Source organism: Mobula hypostoma, chromosome 12 (assembly GCF_963921235.1).
Source record: "Mobula hypostoma chromosome 12, sMobHyp1.1, whole genome shotgun sequence".
Taxonomy (NCBI): domain Eukaryota; kingdom Metazoa; phylum Chordata; class Chondrichthyes; order Myliobatiformes; family Myliobatidae; genus Mobula; species Mobula hypostoma.
The window spans coordinates 103193574-103210171 of record NC_086108.1 but is presented as its reverse complement, the minus strand read 5'-3'; the positions used below and the strand labels follow the sequence as shown (position 1 = coordinate 103210171).

The 16598-nt window shown below is 43.3% G+C and overlaps 1 protein-coding gene across 3 annotated transcripts in view; it reads left to right on the top strand.

Annotated features, from left to right (window-relative positions):
- The window catches only part of pigk (phosphatidylinositol glycan anchor biosynthesis, class K), a 191481-nt gene that overhangs the window by 42380 nt on the left and 132503 nt on the right, over positions 1-16598 (top strand). For all 3 annotated transcript variants that reach the window (XM_063064721.1, XM_063064720.1, XM_063064722.1), the window contains exon 9: positions 10730-10902. In XM_063064721.1, the coding sequence (XP_062920791.1) occupies positions 10730-10902 (173 nt within the window). The remainder of the gene's footprint in view (positions 1-10729; positions 10903-16598) is intronic.

Here is a 16598-nt window from a genome sequence, read left to right as displayed (position 1 = left end):
AATACAGAGAATTTTGTCAACACCTTGACAGACAGTCAGCAATCACACTTTCCGTTCCTTTTATATGTGTTATTTTAATAATCCTCTAAACCAGGCTTCAACTTAGCAAACTTCATAGTGGCCGAAAACACTGATGAATTGTGATCAGTGTAACCTCTCATTGGGATTCGTCCCAGACCACGATAACAAGGGTCGTCCCATCCCGACTTAGTTTTCTTTCGCAAGGGCCTAATAGGAGGGGGAGGGGTAGTACCCGCAAAGTTATTGCAAAACTTCCTACAGTACCCCACCATCTCCAAGAGCCTTCTGAGGGCCCTCTTGTCTGTCGGGGTGGGATGTCAGAGATAGCCCGCACCTTAGCTTGCATCGCTGCCAGCTGCCCCGGTGTTACCACAATTCCCAGATAAGTGACCTTGGCGTGGCCGAACTCATTTTTTTCAAGGTTCACTATCAAGCTGGCTTCAGACAGCCGTATTACATCGCCAGTATACACTTCTGTGTTCTTTAGCCCTTTCGTCACTGAATTACTCATTCTATAGGGGTGTTGCTCACTAGGCTGACCTAGCATGACAAACACCACCCAACATCCCAGTTCTTTGCATTGCCTCGGGACAATCAAACACACGTGTGCGAGCCGTTTAATTAGCTCTCCTAAAGGGTCGCTTTGTTCGGGGATTAAGGGAGAGACCTTATCAGCAGAGCTGGCCAAAACAATAGCCTTCTCCCATCTGGTCGGTACCATACTCATCTTTTCAAAATGGTTTTTCCTCTTATCAGGTGGCAGCCTAGCTTCATTGATTTCCACGCTAACACCGACTAGGTTTGTTAGCATATCAAAAGACTGTGACTGTCTCAGTTCGTGTCTGCAATAATCAATAACATCCTTCCTCCTGTGCAGCCAGAAAAACTCTCTCATGGCTCCGCCGACTTTTTCCTTCAGCACCTCAAAATGTCCACCAAGGGGTACCTTGTGGGCCAGGTTAAAAATCTCATCCCCATAACTCTTTTGCACCACCCCCCATTCCTCATCTGCGGTACTTGGTCTCCCTTCCTTCCTTAGTACCTCCCCCTTCACACCATAATTCACTGGCCCCCTTCGTAATTCTGTTTCACAGAGAGCTGATTCCTCGTCTCGCTCCTGTGCCTGTATAAAGTCCTTCTTTTCTAATGATAAATCTACCTTAATTTCTCCACTTCCTCCTGTTTCATTACGCTCCTTCTTTTCACTTTCTACCCCCTCCTCGTACAAGGCTGGTAGAAACGTCTCAGCAGTCTCTCTGGACATACAGCGAGTCACTGCACAAACAGGATGAACCTGTGAGTCCATGGGCGGGGCCTCAATGCTGGCAGGCTGACCTGTCAATCTCACTGCCGAGAACACAATTCCCCCGGTGAGGTCATTACCGAGCAAGACTTCCACGCCTTTCATCGGTAATTCGGGCCTCACCCCGATCATGACTAGTCCAGAGACCAAGTTGCTTTGTAGGTGTATCTGGTGCAAGGTTACTGCTTCTGTCCCTTCCCCAATACCTTTGACCCTGACCTCCCCAGTCTGGGTCTCTGAACTAAACTCTAACACACTCTTCAATATCAATGACTGACACGCTCCCGTGTCTCTCCAGATCCGTACTGGAACTGGGTTTAACCCCTCCTTCACCAACATCAATCCGGCCGAGATAAACCTCTCGCGCCCTTCCTGAACTTTGGCGGACCTTTCCTCTCCTAGCGGTTTGTTTACCAGCTCGATTCAGCCAGTCGAAATCACCGTTTTTCCTTTCCCCGTCTCCTTCTTTGGGGCAAAGCACCTGGATGCAAAGTGTCCGACTTTCCCACAATTATAACAGACGACCCCAGGAGACTTCCTACCAGACTGCTCCTGGTCTACCTTATCCTTCTCACTAGTCCCCGGCTTACTTACTGACTTTTCCGGCGGACTCTCCCCGCCGTTCTGACTACCCTTCTGGTAGCCTTTACTCGGGGCAAACTTCATTTTATGCGTCAACGCGTACTCATCCACTAACTTAGCAGTTGCGGCTAACGTGGCTGCCTCTTTCTCATCGAGGTAGGGTCTCATACCTTCAGGGACACAACCTTTAAACTGCTCAATCAGGATCAGCTGTAGCAGTCTGTCATAATCCCCATCTACCCCTTTCGAGGCGCACCAACGCTCACAATATGTCTGCATCTCACGGGCAAACTCTAAATACGTGCGGTCCCACTGCTTCCTCGCATTCCGGAACCTCTGCCGGTATGCCTCCGGGACCAACTCATAAATCCTGAGGATGGCCTCTTTCACCACCTCATACCTCTGGGCATCATCCGCGGACAAAGCTGAGTAAGCTTGTTGGGCTTTTCCTTTAAGTACACTCTAAAGCAAAACAGCCCACTTATCCCTCGGCCAGTCCTGACTTGCAGCAACTTTTTCGAAATGGAGAAAGTACCGATCCACATCGGTATCGTCAAATGGGGGAACCAGCCTAACCTCCTGGGTCGCTCTGAACCCTCCACCTTGGTTCGGCATGGTCCCCTGCTCTGCCATCATCTTTAACCTCTCCAGCTTGAATTCCCTTTCCCTCTGTTTCTCTTCTCTCTCCAACTGTCTCTCTCTCTCTTGCCGTTGCCGTTCTAACTGTTTCTCTTCGTGTTCTAGCTGCCGTACCCGGAACTCGTGCTGGAGTCTCAGTTTTTCAAGCTGCACCTGTACTGTGTCTCCACCAGGTTTTCCAATAGATATCACCTCCAGCTCCCCTTGGGGAAACACACCTTTAGATACATAGTGCTCTACGATAGCTCTGTGTATTTCCTGTCTCCTCATTGTCGACTTCCCCTTAACAAGATTCAACCGTTTGGCCACAACTGCCAATTCCGCTTTCCTGGCATCCTCTAATGCCTCCAAGGTCGACGCCTTTAGAAATTCCTCAATCTCCATTTCTGCTGTTTGCCTTTTCTTTCTTTTGGGAATTTTAACCCAATCAATTTACCCTGTCCCAAATTTAGCGTTCAAAATCGCGGATGAGAACCCCACTTATGTTACGTACCCCGTAACTGGGTTGCCAAACCAGCAGAAATGGACCCCTCAGTTGGAGTCTGGATTACTGGAACTAAGGAAGTTTTATTAAAGAAATAAGCAACACAGTAATCGAAAGGATAATAAATGCAACAGTTCAGCAATGATAAACACACATGTTCACAGAACTAGGATAATAGGATCAATCAAGCTCTATCGCCGTCTAGGGGTAAATGACCAGTTTCAAGTGACGCAAAGTTCAGTTCAATTGAGTTCAGTTCAGTTCACAGTAATCACTGTTGTGCCGTTAGGGGCGGGGGGGGGAGGAGAGAGAACGAATGAATATTCAAATCGGATTCCAAACAGACCTTCGATATTCCTCGCAATCAGCTTTCGGGCGAGCCCTTTGTAATGTCTTCTGAGGTCACCGACTGTGACCCCTCCGTTCCAGACATGATCGTTCTTCAGCGGTGAACCCGGCACCCAGGCAAGGGCGGACACACACTAGGTTCCCGCCGACCGTATCTTTCCACCCTGTGCGTCTATGGCTGGTCCCGCGACCAGACCTCCAAAACTCCCACCGACTTGTGGGGGCGCACTGCTTCCAGGGTCTCGTTACCTCGTGGTGTCGTGTATGTGGTGTCTTAGCGAACCTGCCCCTTTTTATCCCCCTGCTGGGGTATCGCCTGTCCATCACACTTCAAACAGTTCAGGGTTCAAAAGGAGCCGGTCTTGACAATACTCAGACCGGTGTCTCCTTCCGTTAAACTCTCTCGTCTCTTCATTAACATTTCGAAATGCTACTCCATTGTCTTACTTATCTCTCTCTCCTGAAGACAGGTGGCAGATCAACTGTTGATCCCACTGGTGCCAGCACAGGACAGTTAACACCTTAGTCTATGTGTACTTTTGTAACCCTCTTTCGTCACAATGGGTTGAATATATAACACCAATGCGAGCAGACTTTAGATGACTCTCCTAATGATTTATACTGCTCTTCTAATCAACACAGTAATATTGCTAACATAAGCACCTCTAGTCTAAATGTTTACTGTTTTTGTTTTTTTTTGGAAAATAGAGAATTAATAGAAGTAAAGGAAAAGATTTGGGTAAGGGATAAAAAATGATAAAATTAAGTAAATAAGTACGTAGGGATTGGATAATTATGTTTGGGGGCAGGAGCAAGTATGAACAAGTTAGGATATAAACACCTACAATGGTTGTTACATAGGCTTACATACAACATTTTGGACCAGAAGAAATGTTCCAGAAGAGATGTATGGAAACTATTACTAATCCACTATTATTACTATTTTTCTTAACAATTAATACCATTACTTAGCCTAATAGATTAGGCATAATTATCTATTTAAGTGTCTAATTTCTTTTTATATCATCTCAATGTGTACTTAAGAATGTATAATTATAGTTTTATACATATAAAAAAAATGGAAAAGGTTATACATGTGAAAAAAGTACATGATACTTGTGAATTCCTTATCCAAATAAAAATAAAATTTTAAAAAAAAGGATGTCACCTTCTTGAGGCATTGCCTTTTGAAGATGTCCTCGATGCTAAGGAGATGGAGCTGACTGAGTTTGCACTCTCTGCAGCTTTTCGCGATCCTGTGCGGTGACTCTCCATACCAGACAGCGATGTAATCAGTCAGAAGCTTTTCTACAGTACAACTGTAGAAATTTGCTGGATTCTTGGTAACATACCAAACCTCCTCAAACTCCTAATGAAATATAGCTGCGGTTGTGCCTTCTTCATAATTGGGCCCAGGATAAATCTTCAGAGATGTTGATACCCAGGAACTTGAAACTGCTCACCCTTTCCACTGCTGACCCCTTGATGAGGGTTGGTGTGTGTTCCCATGATTCCCCTAAGAAGTTACCAAGAAGAAGCAAAATTTTGAACTTTTGACTTTGTTTTCATGCCAGTTTTTGAGGCAGAGTATTGGCTAGTGAGGCACTTCAGGTTTGGCAGAGGGCAATATCTGATGACTGAATATTCCAGCTCCTAAACACCAAATGATTTTGGGTTCTGTAATGTTCAAGTTGTTAGAGATCTGTAGATCCTGGAGGGGTAACGGATTTGCTCAGAGGGATGAAATGAATGGTTTCATTCCTCTGTGTAACTCCTTAATATTGTGATTTGCTTCTTACCATCGTGTTCTTATGACCACCCTCCATCTGTTCTCCAAGCTAACCACTGTTCAGGTTTGAGGTTGGTCAGGGTGTATCAGGCATAAATGGCTCAATTTTGTCCAACCATTATCCTGGTGGCCAACTATTTTAAATCCACTCCCCATTCCCATTCTGACATTTTGGGCCATGGCCTTCTCTACTGCCACAGTGAGGCCAATCTCAGGTTGTAGGAGCAAAATCTCATATTCTGACTGGGTAGCCTCCAACTTAATGGCTTGAACATCGATTTTTCTAATCCAGTAATGTTTCCCCTTCCCCTTCTATCTTTTATCATTCCCCATTCTATTTCCCCTCTTACACCTTCTTTTCTCACCTGGCTGTCATCTCCCTTTGGTGTCTATCCTCATCCCCTTTCTCCTAAGTCTCATTCTCCTCTCCTATCAGATTATTCCTCCTTCAGACCTTTGCCTCATCCCCCCAATCGCCTCCCAGCTTCTCACTTCAGACCCCTCCCACCACCCACCTACCTTCCCCCTTACTTGGCTTCACCTGTCATCTGCCAGATTGTAGTGAAGTTCAGCTCAAGTGCAGTGAACCAGAATTGATCGGAGGCTTTAAAAGAACCCTTAGGGGCAAGTGATCATAATATGATTGAATTCACTCTGAAATTATGAGGAGAAGCTAAAGTCTGATGTATGAGTATTACAGTGGAGTAAAGGGAATTACAGAGGCATGAGAGAGAATTAGCCAGAATTGATTGGAAAAGAACACCGGCAGGGTTGGCGGCAGAGCAGCAATGGCTGGAATTTCTGGAAGCAACTCGGAAGGCACAGGATATAGACATTCCAGAGAGGAAGAACTATCCTAAAAGAAAGGTGACATACTCGTGGTCAACAAGAGAAGTCAAAGCTAACATAAAAGCCAAAGAGAGAGCATATAATAGAGCAAAAATTTGTGGGAAGTTCGAGGAATAGGAAGCTTCCAAATACCAACAGAAGGCAACTAAAAAACTCATTAAGATGGTAAAAATGGAATATGAAAATAGCTAATAATATTAAAGCGTATACCTGAAGTTAATTCAGAAACATAAAGTGTAAAAGAGAGGTGAGAGTGGGTGTTGGACCACTGGAAAACAATGCTGGAGAGGTAGTTACGGGGAACAGGGAAATGGCAGACAAACTGAATAAGTATTTTACATCAGTCTTCACTATGGAAGGCACAAGCAGTGTGACGGAAGTTCCAGGTGTCAGGGGACATGAATTGTATGAAGCTACCAACACTAGAGAGAAGTTTTTTGGGAAACTGAAATGTCTGAAGGTAGATAAGTCACCTGGACCAGTTGGTATACACCTGAAAGAGGTGGCTGAAGAGATAGTGGAGGCATTGGTAATGATTTTTCAAGAATCACTAGATTCTAGAATGGTTTCAGAAGACTAGAAAATAGTAAATGTCACTCCACTCTTCAAGAAGGGAGAGAGGCAGAAGAAAAGAAACTATGGACCAGTTAGTCTGACCTCAGCAAATGTGGGGGTTGATTGCTAAGGATGTGGTTTTGGGATACTGGAGTCACATGATAAAATAGGCCATAGTCAGCATGGTATCCTCAAGTGAAAATCTTGCCTGACAAATCAGTAGAAATTCTTTGAAGAAGTTAGAAGCGGCATAGACAAAGGAGAATTGGTTGATGTTGTGTACTTGGATTTTCAGAAGGCTTTTGACAAGGTGTCACACATGAGACTGCTAAGCAAACTATGAGCTCTTATCTTCTTCGGCTGTCCATCGATTTTCGATGTTGACTGAGGCCTGGGCAAGGTTATATGGAAGACCGGCAGTTGCCCATGCTGCAAGTCTCCCCTCTCCACACCACCGATGTTGTTCAAGGGAAGGGCACTAGGACCCATACAGCTTGGCGCCGGTGTTGTCGCAGAGCAATGTGTGATTAGGTGCCTTGCTCAAGAACACAATATGCTGCCCCAGCGGAGGCTCGAACTAGCGACCTTCAGATCACTAGACCGACACCTTAACCACTTGTCCACGCACCACACAATGAGCTCATGGTATTACAGGAAAGATTCTAGCATGGGTAAATCTGTGGCTGATGGGCAGGAAGCAAAGACTGGGAACAAAGAGAGCCTTTTCTGGCTGATGGCCGGAGGTTAGTGGTGTTCCAAAGAGGTTGCATTGGGACTGATTCTTTTTATGTTGTTTTTCAGTGATTTGGATGATGGAATTGATGGCTTTGTTGCAAAGTTTGCAGATGATATGAAAATAGCTAGAGGAACAGGTGGTTTTGAGGAAGTAGAGAGGCTATTGAAGGACTTAGACACATTAGGAGAATGGGCAAAGAAATGGCAGATGCATGCAATGTTGGGAAGTGTATGGTCATGCACCTTGGTAGAAGAAATGAAAGGGTTGACTGTTTTCTAAGTGGAGAGAAAACACAAAAATTTGAGGCGCAAAGGGACTTGGGAGTCCTTGTGCAGGAATCCTTAAAAGTTAACTTGCAAGTCTGTGGCAAAGAAGGCAAATGCAATGTTAGCATTCGTTTCAAGACTAAAATATAAAAGTAAGGATGTAATATTGAGGCTTTATAAAGCGCTGGTAAGGCCTCACTTGGAATATTGTAATCCTTATCTTAATAAGGATCTGCTGAAACTTGAGAGGGTTCAAAGAAGATTCATGAAAATAATTCCAGGATTGAATGGCTCGTCGTGTGAAGAGTCTTTGATGGCTCTAGGCCTATATTCACTAGAATTCAGAAGAATGAGGGGTGACCTCATTGAAATCTATCAAATGGTGAAAGGTATTGATAGAGTGGATGTGGAGAGGATGTTTCTTATGGTGAGAGTCTAAGACCAGAGGACACAGCCTCAGAATATAGGGGTATCCTTTTAGAATGGAGATGAGGAGAAATCTCTTCAGCCAGAGAGTGGTGAATCTGTGGAATTCTTTGCCACAGGCAGCTGTGGAAGCCAAGTCTTTAAGGCAGAGTTTGATATATTCATCACTGGTCGGGGCATGAAGGGATATGGGGATTTGGTTTGAGAGGAAAATTGGATCAGCCATGATGAAATTGCAAGGCAGACTAGATGGACCAACTGACCTATTTCTGTTTTGATATCATCGTCAAGTTTAATTGTCATTCAACCATACATAAATACAGACAAACGAAACAGTTTTATTCTGGGGGCCAAGGTGCAAAACGCAGCAGTCATACCAGCAGTTGTACACAGCACAAGGCACATATAAGATAGCAAGCAAGTATTAGATATCAGTAAAATCCAGTCACACAAAAATAAATAACCCAAGACCCCGAGTCTATGAATGTTGCAGCAGTTTGCATTCAACCGCAATTCAGCTTGTCTTCTGCCGAGCGAACACTGGGGGCAGCACTGACTCCAGCCTGGATGCCGAGCCACATCGCCTCTGGTAGAGCACACCCACTCCGACAGCGCTCTCCTGAGCGGCTATAAACAGGCAACACTTGCCCCTTCTTTCACCTTCTTATGCTGGCTTCTGTCCGCATACTTTCTAGTCCTGTTGAGTGTCTCGGCCTGAAACGTTGACTGTTTATTTCTTTCCATATATGCTGCCAGACCTGCTGAATTCCTGCAACATTTTTGTGTGTTACTGTGTCTGGATTTCTAGAATCTGCAGAATCTTTGTTTTTATCAATTTTGTCCAAGATGCATAGGCCCACACGTACTCATTAACTCCTGCTTCTGAAGAGAAGATGACAGTCCTAATGTTTACTTTCAACTTTGGATAAAATGGAGTGTGTGAACAGTCAGGACAGAAAGCCCTCAATTGTCCTTTTATATTGAATGATGGATATTGAACGTGGGCATGGTTTTGATAATTAACTGGAATCAAAGATCGATGTATCTCTGCTTAAGTTGATTCTTATGGCAATTGTCCTTTATTGATCTATAAATTATAAATAAGTAGACTATTTGAATTTTTAAGAAGCTGTTAAAAGTGTAATAATCGTGTATTTAAATGTTTCAAAACCATCTAAAATGAATTGTTTCCTTCAGCAATTAGTGGTATACATAATTGTATTAGCTATTTAACAGATTACTGGGTTCTGGAAATAGCAGTGCCTGATTAATTTGTACTTGTTTTGTGAGGGAATGTTGGTTCATGTTTTAATTAACCCGTCTTCAAATGATGCCATGTTTTTCTATGTGTTCAAGACCTTTCTGTTTCCCCAATATGCAAGGCCATCAATAATACTCTATTCCAACTGAGATCCTCAAGTCCTGGTTTAAAGCCAGAAGTGATTGCCATTTAAGTAAGATTTGTATTTATATTGTGCATGGAAGCACTCTGCAACCAATTAAGTGCTTTACTTGAAGTACTGCTTTAAACTAGGAAATGTGCCAAGCATCCAGAGAGTAACATGAAAATACTGAGCAGCACTGTCTCTGTGGTATTGATTGATGGTTAAACTAGTTTGGACATGAAGGCTCTTTGAAACAGTGGCCTGCGATTTATGTTTTGCATGCCCAAGCCAGGCAGATTGTTGGTTCAGTGATTTATTTAACAGTCATTATTTCCTACAGAGTCACACTAGTAGTGTGAAGATGGATTTACATTTGTGAGGCCTAATTTGGAATATTGTGTGCAGTTCTGATCACCTACGTACAGGAAAGGTATCAATAAGGTTGAAAGAGTACAGAGAAAATTTACAAGAATGTTGCCGAGACATGAGGACTTAAGTTATAGGGAAAGGCTGAATAGGTTGGGACCTTATTCCTTGGAGCATTGGAGAATGAGGAGAGAATTTGATAGGTGTACACTAAATTTTGAGGAATTTAGACAGGGTAAATGCAATCAGATTTTTTTCCCCACTGAGGTTGGGTGAGATTGGAACTGGAGGTCATAGGATAAGGGTGAAAGCTGAAATATTTAGGGGGAACCTGAGGGAGAACTTCTTCACTCAGAGAGTGGTGTGTGTGGAATGAACATCCAGCAGAAGTAGTAGATATGGGTTTGATTTCAACATCTAAGAGAAGTTTGGATAAGTATATGAATGGGAGGGGTAGGGGGTAATGGAGGGCTATGGTCCAGTTGGAGGCAGAATAATAGTTTGGCACAGATTAGATCAGTGGTCCCCAACCTCCGGGCCGCGGACCGATACATTGCCGTGAAGAATGCAGTGGTGCAGTGGTAGTCAGAACGCACCCAGCACATCTTTAAGAAAAAAGCTGAAATAAACAAGCTAATTAATTAGGCGGCTTAGCTTGTTTATTTCAGATTTTTCTTAAAGATGAGCTGGGTGCGTTACGGCTACCGCTGCACCACTGCATTCTTCGTGGCAATGTATCGGTCCGCGGCCTGGAGGTTGGTGACCACTAGATTAGGTGGGCTGAAGGGCTTATTTCAATCAGCCTTTTGTCTTACTAATTGTTTTGGTTCAACTTGCTAACAGGAACATTACATAGTACTACCACTGAAGTCAGGGCTTTGTATCTTGTGTGTGTGTACACTTTTGAACACTTGAACTTTGTTCTAATTCACACAGAGTTGTTTCCTCCATAATAACTGCTGGTTTCTGATGCCTTCCAGTTCAACGTCTGCCCCCCAAGTCTGTGTGTTTCTACCCCGGGGCACAGGACTGACCTGTTTCAAAGGAACCCCAGAGATGTTCTCATTACAGATTTCTTCGGCAGTGTGCGCAAGGTGGAAATAACTACTGACGTCATCCAGCTAATGCCAAATGATACTGAAATTGAGCAGAGGTAAGTCTGCTTGCTATCGGTGTCTATGTATACTATTAGATGATTCCTGACAGAACTATACTGTATTATGCTATTCTTGACATAAAATGTGTGGGCACGTGGCCAAGTGGTTAAGGCATTGGACTAACGACCTGAAGGTCGTGAGTTCGAGACCCAGCCGAGGCGACGTGTTGTGTCCTTGAGCAAGGCACTTAATCACACATTGCTCTGCGACGACACTGGTGCCAAGCTGTATGGGTCCTAATGCCCTTCCCTTGGACAACATTGGTGTCGTGGAGAGGGGAGACTTGCAGCATGGGCAACTGGTGGTCTCTTCCATACAACCTTGCCCAGGCCTGCGCCCTGGAGAGTGAAGACTTTCCGGGCGCAGATCCATGGTCTCGCAAGACTGACGGATGCCTTTTTGACATAAAATATTGGATACAGTCCAATCAATTACAGGCAAAGCATTGAGCACATTTGCAAGGAGCACTGCCACAAGAAAGCAGCATTTATCATCAAGGACCACCACTGTCCAGGTCGTGCTCTCTCCTTGCTGCTACCATCAGGTACAGGAGTCTTGGGTCCCACACCACCTGGTTCAGGAACAGTTATTACCCTTCTACCATCAGACCTCTGAACCTGTGAGGATAATGTCATTCACCACACACTGAACTGATTCTACAACCTATAGTTTCACTTGCAAGGATTCTACAACATGTTCTCAGTATAATTCTATTTATTTATTTATTTTTATTTGCATTACATACATGTTTATAGTTAAATGACAATAAACTTGACTTGAATTTGTCTTTTGCACATTGGTTACTTGTCAGCCTCTATTTATAGTTTTTCATAAATTCTGTTGTATTTCTTCATTGTCCTGTAAATGCTTGTTAGAAAATGGTAGTATATATGTACTTTCATAATACATTTATTTTGACTGGAATGTTTTTTTAAAAGTTTTTTTTTCTAAACTGATCCAATAGCAGTATGACAACTACAAAAGTCGGGAGTAGTGATAAAAGTAGTAGATCTGATACTTCACCAGATGTGTACAAAGGCAGCTGGGCACTGTCTAAAAGGAGGAGAGCTTTCAACAATGGGACAGGATTATTGATAAGTCTAAGGCTCTTGTGCTTGTGCAAGTTCAGCCATTCATTCAATATTCAAAGAGAAGATTACAGTCCAGAAGTCAACCCGTTTTCTGACGCTGTGGATCTGTGAATCTGCATCTGAATCAGAGTCTGCTGGAGGCCAAGGAATGTGGGTTAGATGTCTGTGTATGTCAAAGTTGCTGGTGAACGCAGCAGGCCAAGCAGCATCTATAGGAAGAGGCGCAGTCGACGTTTCAGGCCGAGACCCTTCGTCAGGACTGACGTCGACTGCGCCTCTTCCTATAGATGCTGCTTGGCCTGCTGCGTTCACCAGCAACTTTGATGTATGTTGCTTGAATTTCCAGCATCTGTAGAATTCCTGTTGTCTGTGTATGTGCATGGTTGGAAAGAAGAAGTGGGGCTTGTTTTGCTGTTGTTGTTTTTGTGGCTTGCTGTCTTCTGTTTGTTGTTCTACCGAGCATTGTGCACATGCTATGATGGTGCAGAAATGTGTGGTGATGCTTTGTGGTTTACCCCAGCACACGTATGGCAAATGTTGTATTTCACTGTATTTCCATGTACATGTGATAAATAAACTTGAATTTCAAATCTTGTCTCAAGTTAGAACTCAAAAAATTCATTCCCATAAGCGTTAATATAAATGGGGGAGCAAAGCTCTTGTGATCTTTCTTTTATGGAGAATAGACATTACAGAATCAGATTTGTTATCGCTGACGTACTATATGAAGTGAAATTTGTTTTACAGCGGCAGTACAGTGCAAAGACTTAAGAATCTAAGTTGGAAAAATAAATACATTGTGCAAAAAAAAAAGGAATAATGAGATGGACTATTAAAAAATCTGATGGCAGAGGGGAAAAAGTTGTTCCTGAATCATTGAGTGTGTGTTTTCGGGCTCCTGTACCTCCTCCCAGATGGCAGTAATAAGAAGAGGAAGTGCCCCAAATGCTGAGGGTACTTAATGATGGATGGCTGTCTTTTTGAGGCATTACCTCTTGAACATGTCCTCAATAGTTGTACCTTTGATGGACCTGGCTAAGTCTACAACCCTCTGCGTCCTCTTTTGACCCTGTGCTTTATAACCTCCTACCAGGCTGTGATGCAATCGGTCAGCGTGCTCTTCACTGTACATCTGTATAAATTTGCCAGAGTCTTTGGTAACATACAATCTTAAATTCCTAATGAAGTTGAACTGCTGGCAAGTCTTCTTCACGTTGATGTCTAGGAACTTGAAGCTGCTCATCCTTTTCACCACTGACCCCCTCAACGTGGGCACATACACTGGGGTGTGTTCTCCTAATTTCCCTTTCCTGAAGTCCACAATCAATTCCTTTGTCTTGCTGTCATCCAGACATTGCCATGCCTCACATCTATATCACCATTAACTGACTAATTGATTTTAATTAATAGGATAATGTGTCCTGTTGAGGCTTTGTAAATCAATCAGACCTCTGAATTGAACACATCTTAATTTGAGGGATTATGTTTAACTACAGTTGTTTTGATTTAATTAAAATCCAAACCTGCAGCTTTCATGATTTCTTTGTCCTACTTATTGCAAATACAGGACGTTGGACCATACCTAGCAAAGGGCAATATGCATAGATGACCACTTCTTGTGATGACTTACTGTGTACTACAGATGCTATGGAGCTTAATTCACACGAGCAAATTGCAGCAGATATTGGACTACCGACTGACCTTGGGTAATGACAGAGTTCTGTTTTTATAGATTAAGCCATTCAACTCCATTCTCCTGCCTTCTCCCCATAACCTTTGACATCCTTGAACCTTGAACCTCTGCTTTAAATATACCCAATAACTTGACATCCGTAGCTGTGGCAATGAATTCTGTGGCAGACCACAAGTGTTATCACACATTCTGGTGCCAAAGTAGCATGCCCACAATGCAAAAAGCAATAAATCAACAGCAGAAAATCAAGCCCTGTTGCTCCCTCCCACCCACACACATACACAGTCCTTTAACCCCAGGGCAAGCCTCCAGCTTCTAGTGGGTTTGGGCTTGAAGGCATTGAGCTTTGACTTCCCCAGCGGACTTGCTGAGAACCACAGACTCTGCCCTATCCAGCGGACCGGAACTTCTGATTTGGCCTAGGACACGCTAATCACCAATCAGCAGGGTTCAATCTCCAGACTTGCCAACGATGAGATCTTGAACACTGGGCCTCGAACTCCAGTCTCATCAATTCATGGACCCAGTGGGTCAGTGGAACTCAATGCGGATGTGCACAGGGTGCTACTCGAGCAGGCATTTATTCTGGATTGTATTAAAATCATAGTATTGTAGCCTCTTTTATCCAGGCAAGCATTCAGTATTATCCTTTTTTGTGCCTTGTAGCTATTAGAAAGATTTTGGTCAGTCGGCATGTCAATCACTTCAAAGTTTTCACCTTTGGATCCGTTGTGGCCACAATATACACTCCGTTGCCACTTCATTAGGTACATCTGCTCATTGATGGAAATAATTAATTAGCCAATCATGTGGTAGCAACTCATTGCATAAAAGCATGCAGACATGGTTGAGAACTTCAGTTGTTCAGGCAAACATCGGACTGAAGAAGAAATGTGATCTAAGTGACTTTGACCGTGGAATGATTGTTGGTGTCAGATGGGGTGGTTTCAGTATCTCAGAAACCGCTGATCTCCTGAGATTTTCATGCATGACAGTCTCTAGAGTTTACAGAGGATGGTGTAAAAAACAAAAAGCATTCAGTGAGCAGCAGGTCAGTGGGCAGAAATGCCTTGTTAATGAGAGAGGTCAGAGGAGAATGGTCAGATTGATTCAAGCTGACAGGAAGGCAACAATAACTTAAGTATCCACATGTTACAACAATGGTGTGCAGAAAATCATCTCTGAACACATAGCGTGTTGAACCTTGAAGTGGATGGGCTACATCCCCAAGAAAATACACTCTTACACTCAGTGGCTGTTTTATTCAGCACAGGAGATAACAGTAAGTGTGAAATTCAAAGATACAGGAAAATGCAAATGCTGGAATTCAAAATGTGAAGTTCAGTTCAGTGGATGTGGACTGACAACAGAAAATTAAAAAAAAATTATGTCCCATGAAAAATCCAACCAGGCAATCCACAAAATGGAGAGAGAAGAAAGAAATATTGTTTTACAAATACGTTTAATTTTAGAAGATGATCTTTGGATGTAGTTTGTGGAGAGCAGCATGAACAGCTCCCTCTAGTGTGACGCCTTTGTAAATATTTACAAACAAGCATTCTCTTTCTCATATATATCTGAGAATTTTGCAGCCTCTTATAAGACTGTAAGACACAGGAGCAGAATTAGGCCATTTGAAAATAATAGCTCTGGGTTGGACAACTCAAGCCCTTCCACCTAACTGCTCTCCTGCTCTTTCACTTGTATACATTAGACCATTCAGGGAGAAGGCAGGGGATTTGGGCTGAAGAGGGAAAATGGATCAGTCATGCTGAAATGGCGGAGCAGACTCGATGGCCAACTGGTGCCTTCTCCTGTCACCTTACTGATCAAGAGCCTAGCAACCTCCACTTTAAATGTACCCAGCGACTTGGCCTCCACAACTGCATGTGCCAATGTACTACACAGATTCACCACCCTCTATAAAGTCACCCTTCAGCTTCCTACGCTCCAGGGGAAGAAAGCCACAGCCTCTCCTTACAGCTCAAGCTGTTGGAGCTGGTGACACCTTGTTAATCTTTTTGCTCCTTTTGAAGATTTATTTGCCACAGGCACATCAAAACTTACAAACCTGTGCATCTTTAGAATGTGAGAGGATACTGGAGCACCCGGAAGAAACCCATGCAGTCACATACAGACTTCTTACAGGCAATGACAGGAATTGAACCCTGATTACTGATTCTTCTTGGGCCCTTAGATGACCTCCCGTCTCCATCACCCTCTGTTCTGACCTCGTTTCTCGAAGGTGGACCAGAAATGTCCCCATTGTCTAATTTTGGCCTTGACGTCTCTCCTTCATATGTTGCTTGGACATCCCTTTTCCCTTTTTCCTTGAGGGATTCCATTTTAATGCCTGCCTGGTGATGATGTTGATTGGCTTCCTCAAGGTGTGGCCAGTCCACCTCCATTTCCATTTGCGCAATTGGTAATTGCTGGTGCTGTAAAGCATTGCAGTAACTGCTACACTACCTGCCCTTCCAATTATTGACATCTTACTGTATAAAAAACCCAATAATATTTTTTACTGTGAATTCTCTTTTGCATTAATGTCTTCGAAGTTTGTACATGTTAACTGATTCAGTGTGTCGCTTGGGATTTGAAAAAAGACAGCTCGGAATGCTGATTCTGTTTTTCGGTGTATTGGTTATTACTGTTTTCAACCTATTGAATACCCTTGCAGAGTCTAGTAGTTCTTCTAATGAGAATTATTGTCTTGCAGCTTTCCTCCCTTGTTAGTATTGACACTGTGGAATGAATGTTAGCAATCCCAAATGTATGTATTTTGTGCTTACTTCAACTCGCTTATCATTAATTCTGTTATCTCAACTTGGAGGAAGATAATGTTAATTTTTAAAATTATTCATTCAAGGGATGTAGGCTTTGCAGGCTGAGCCAGCATTTAATTACT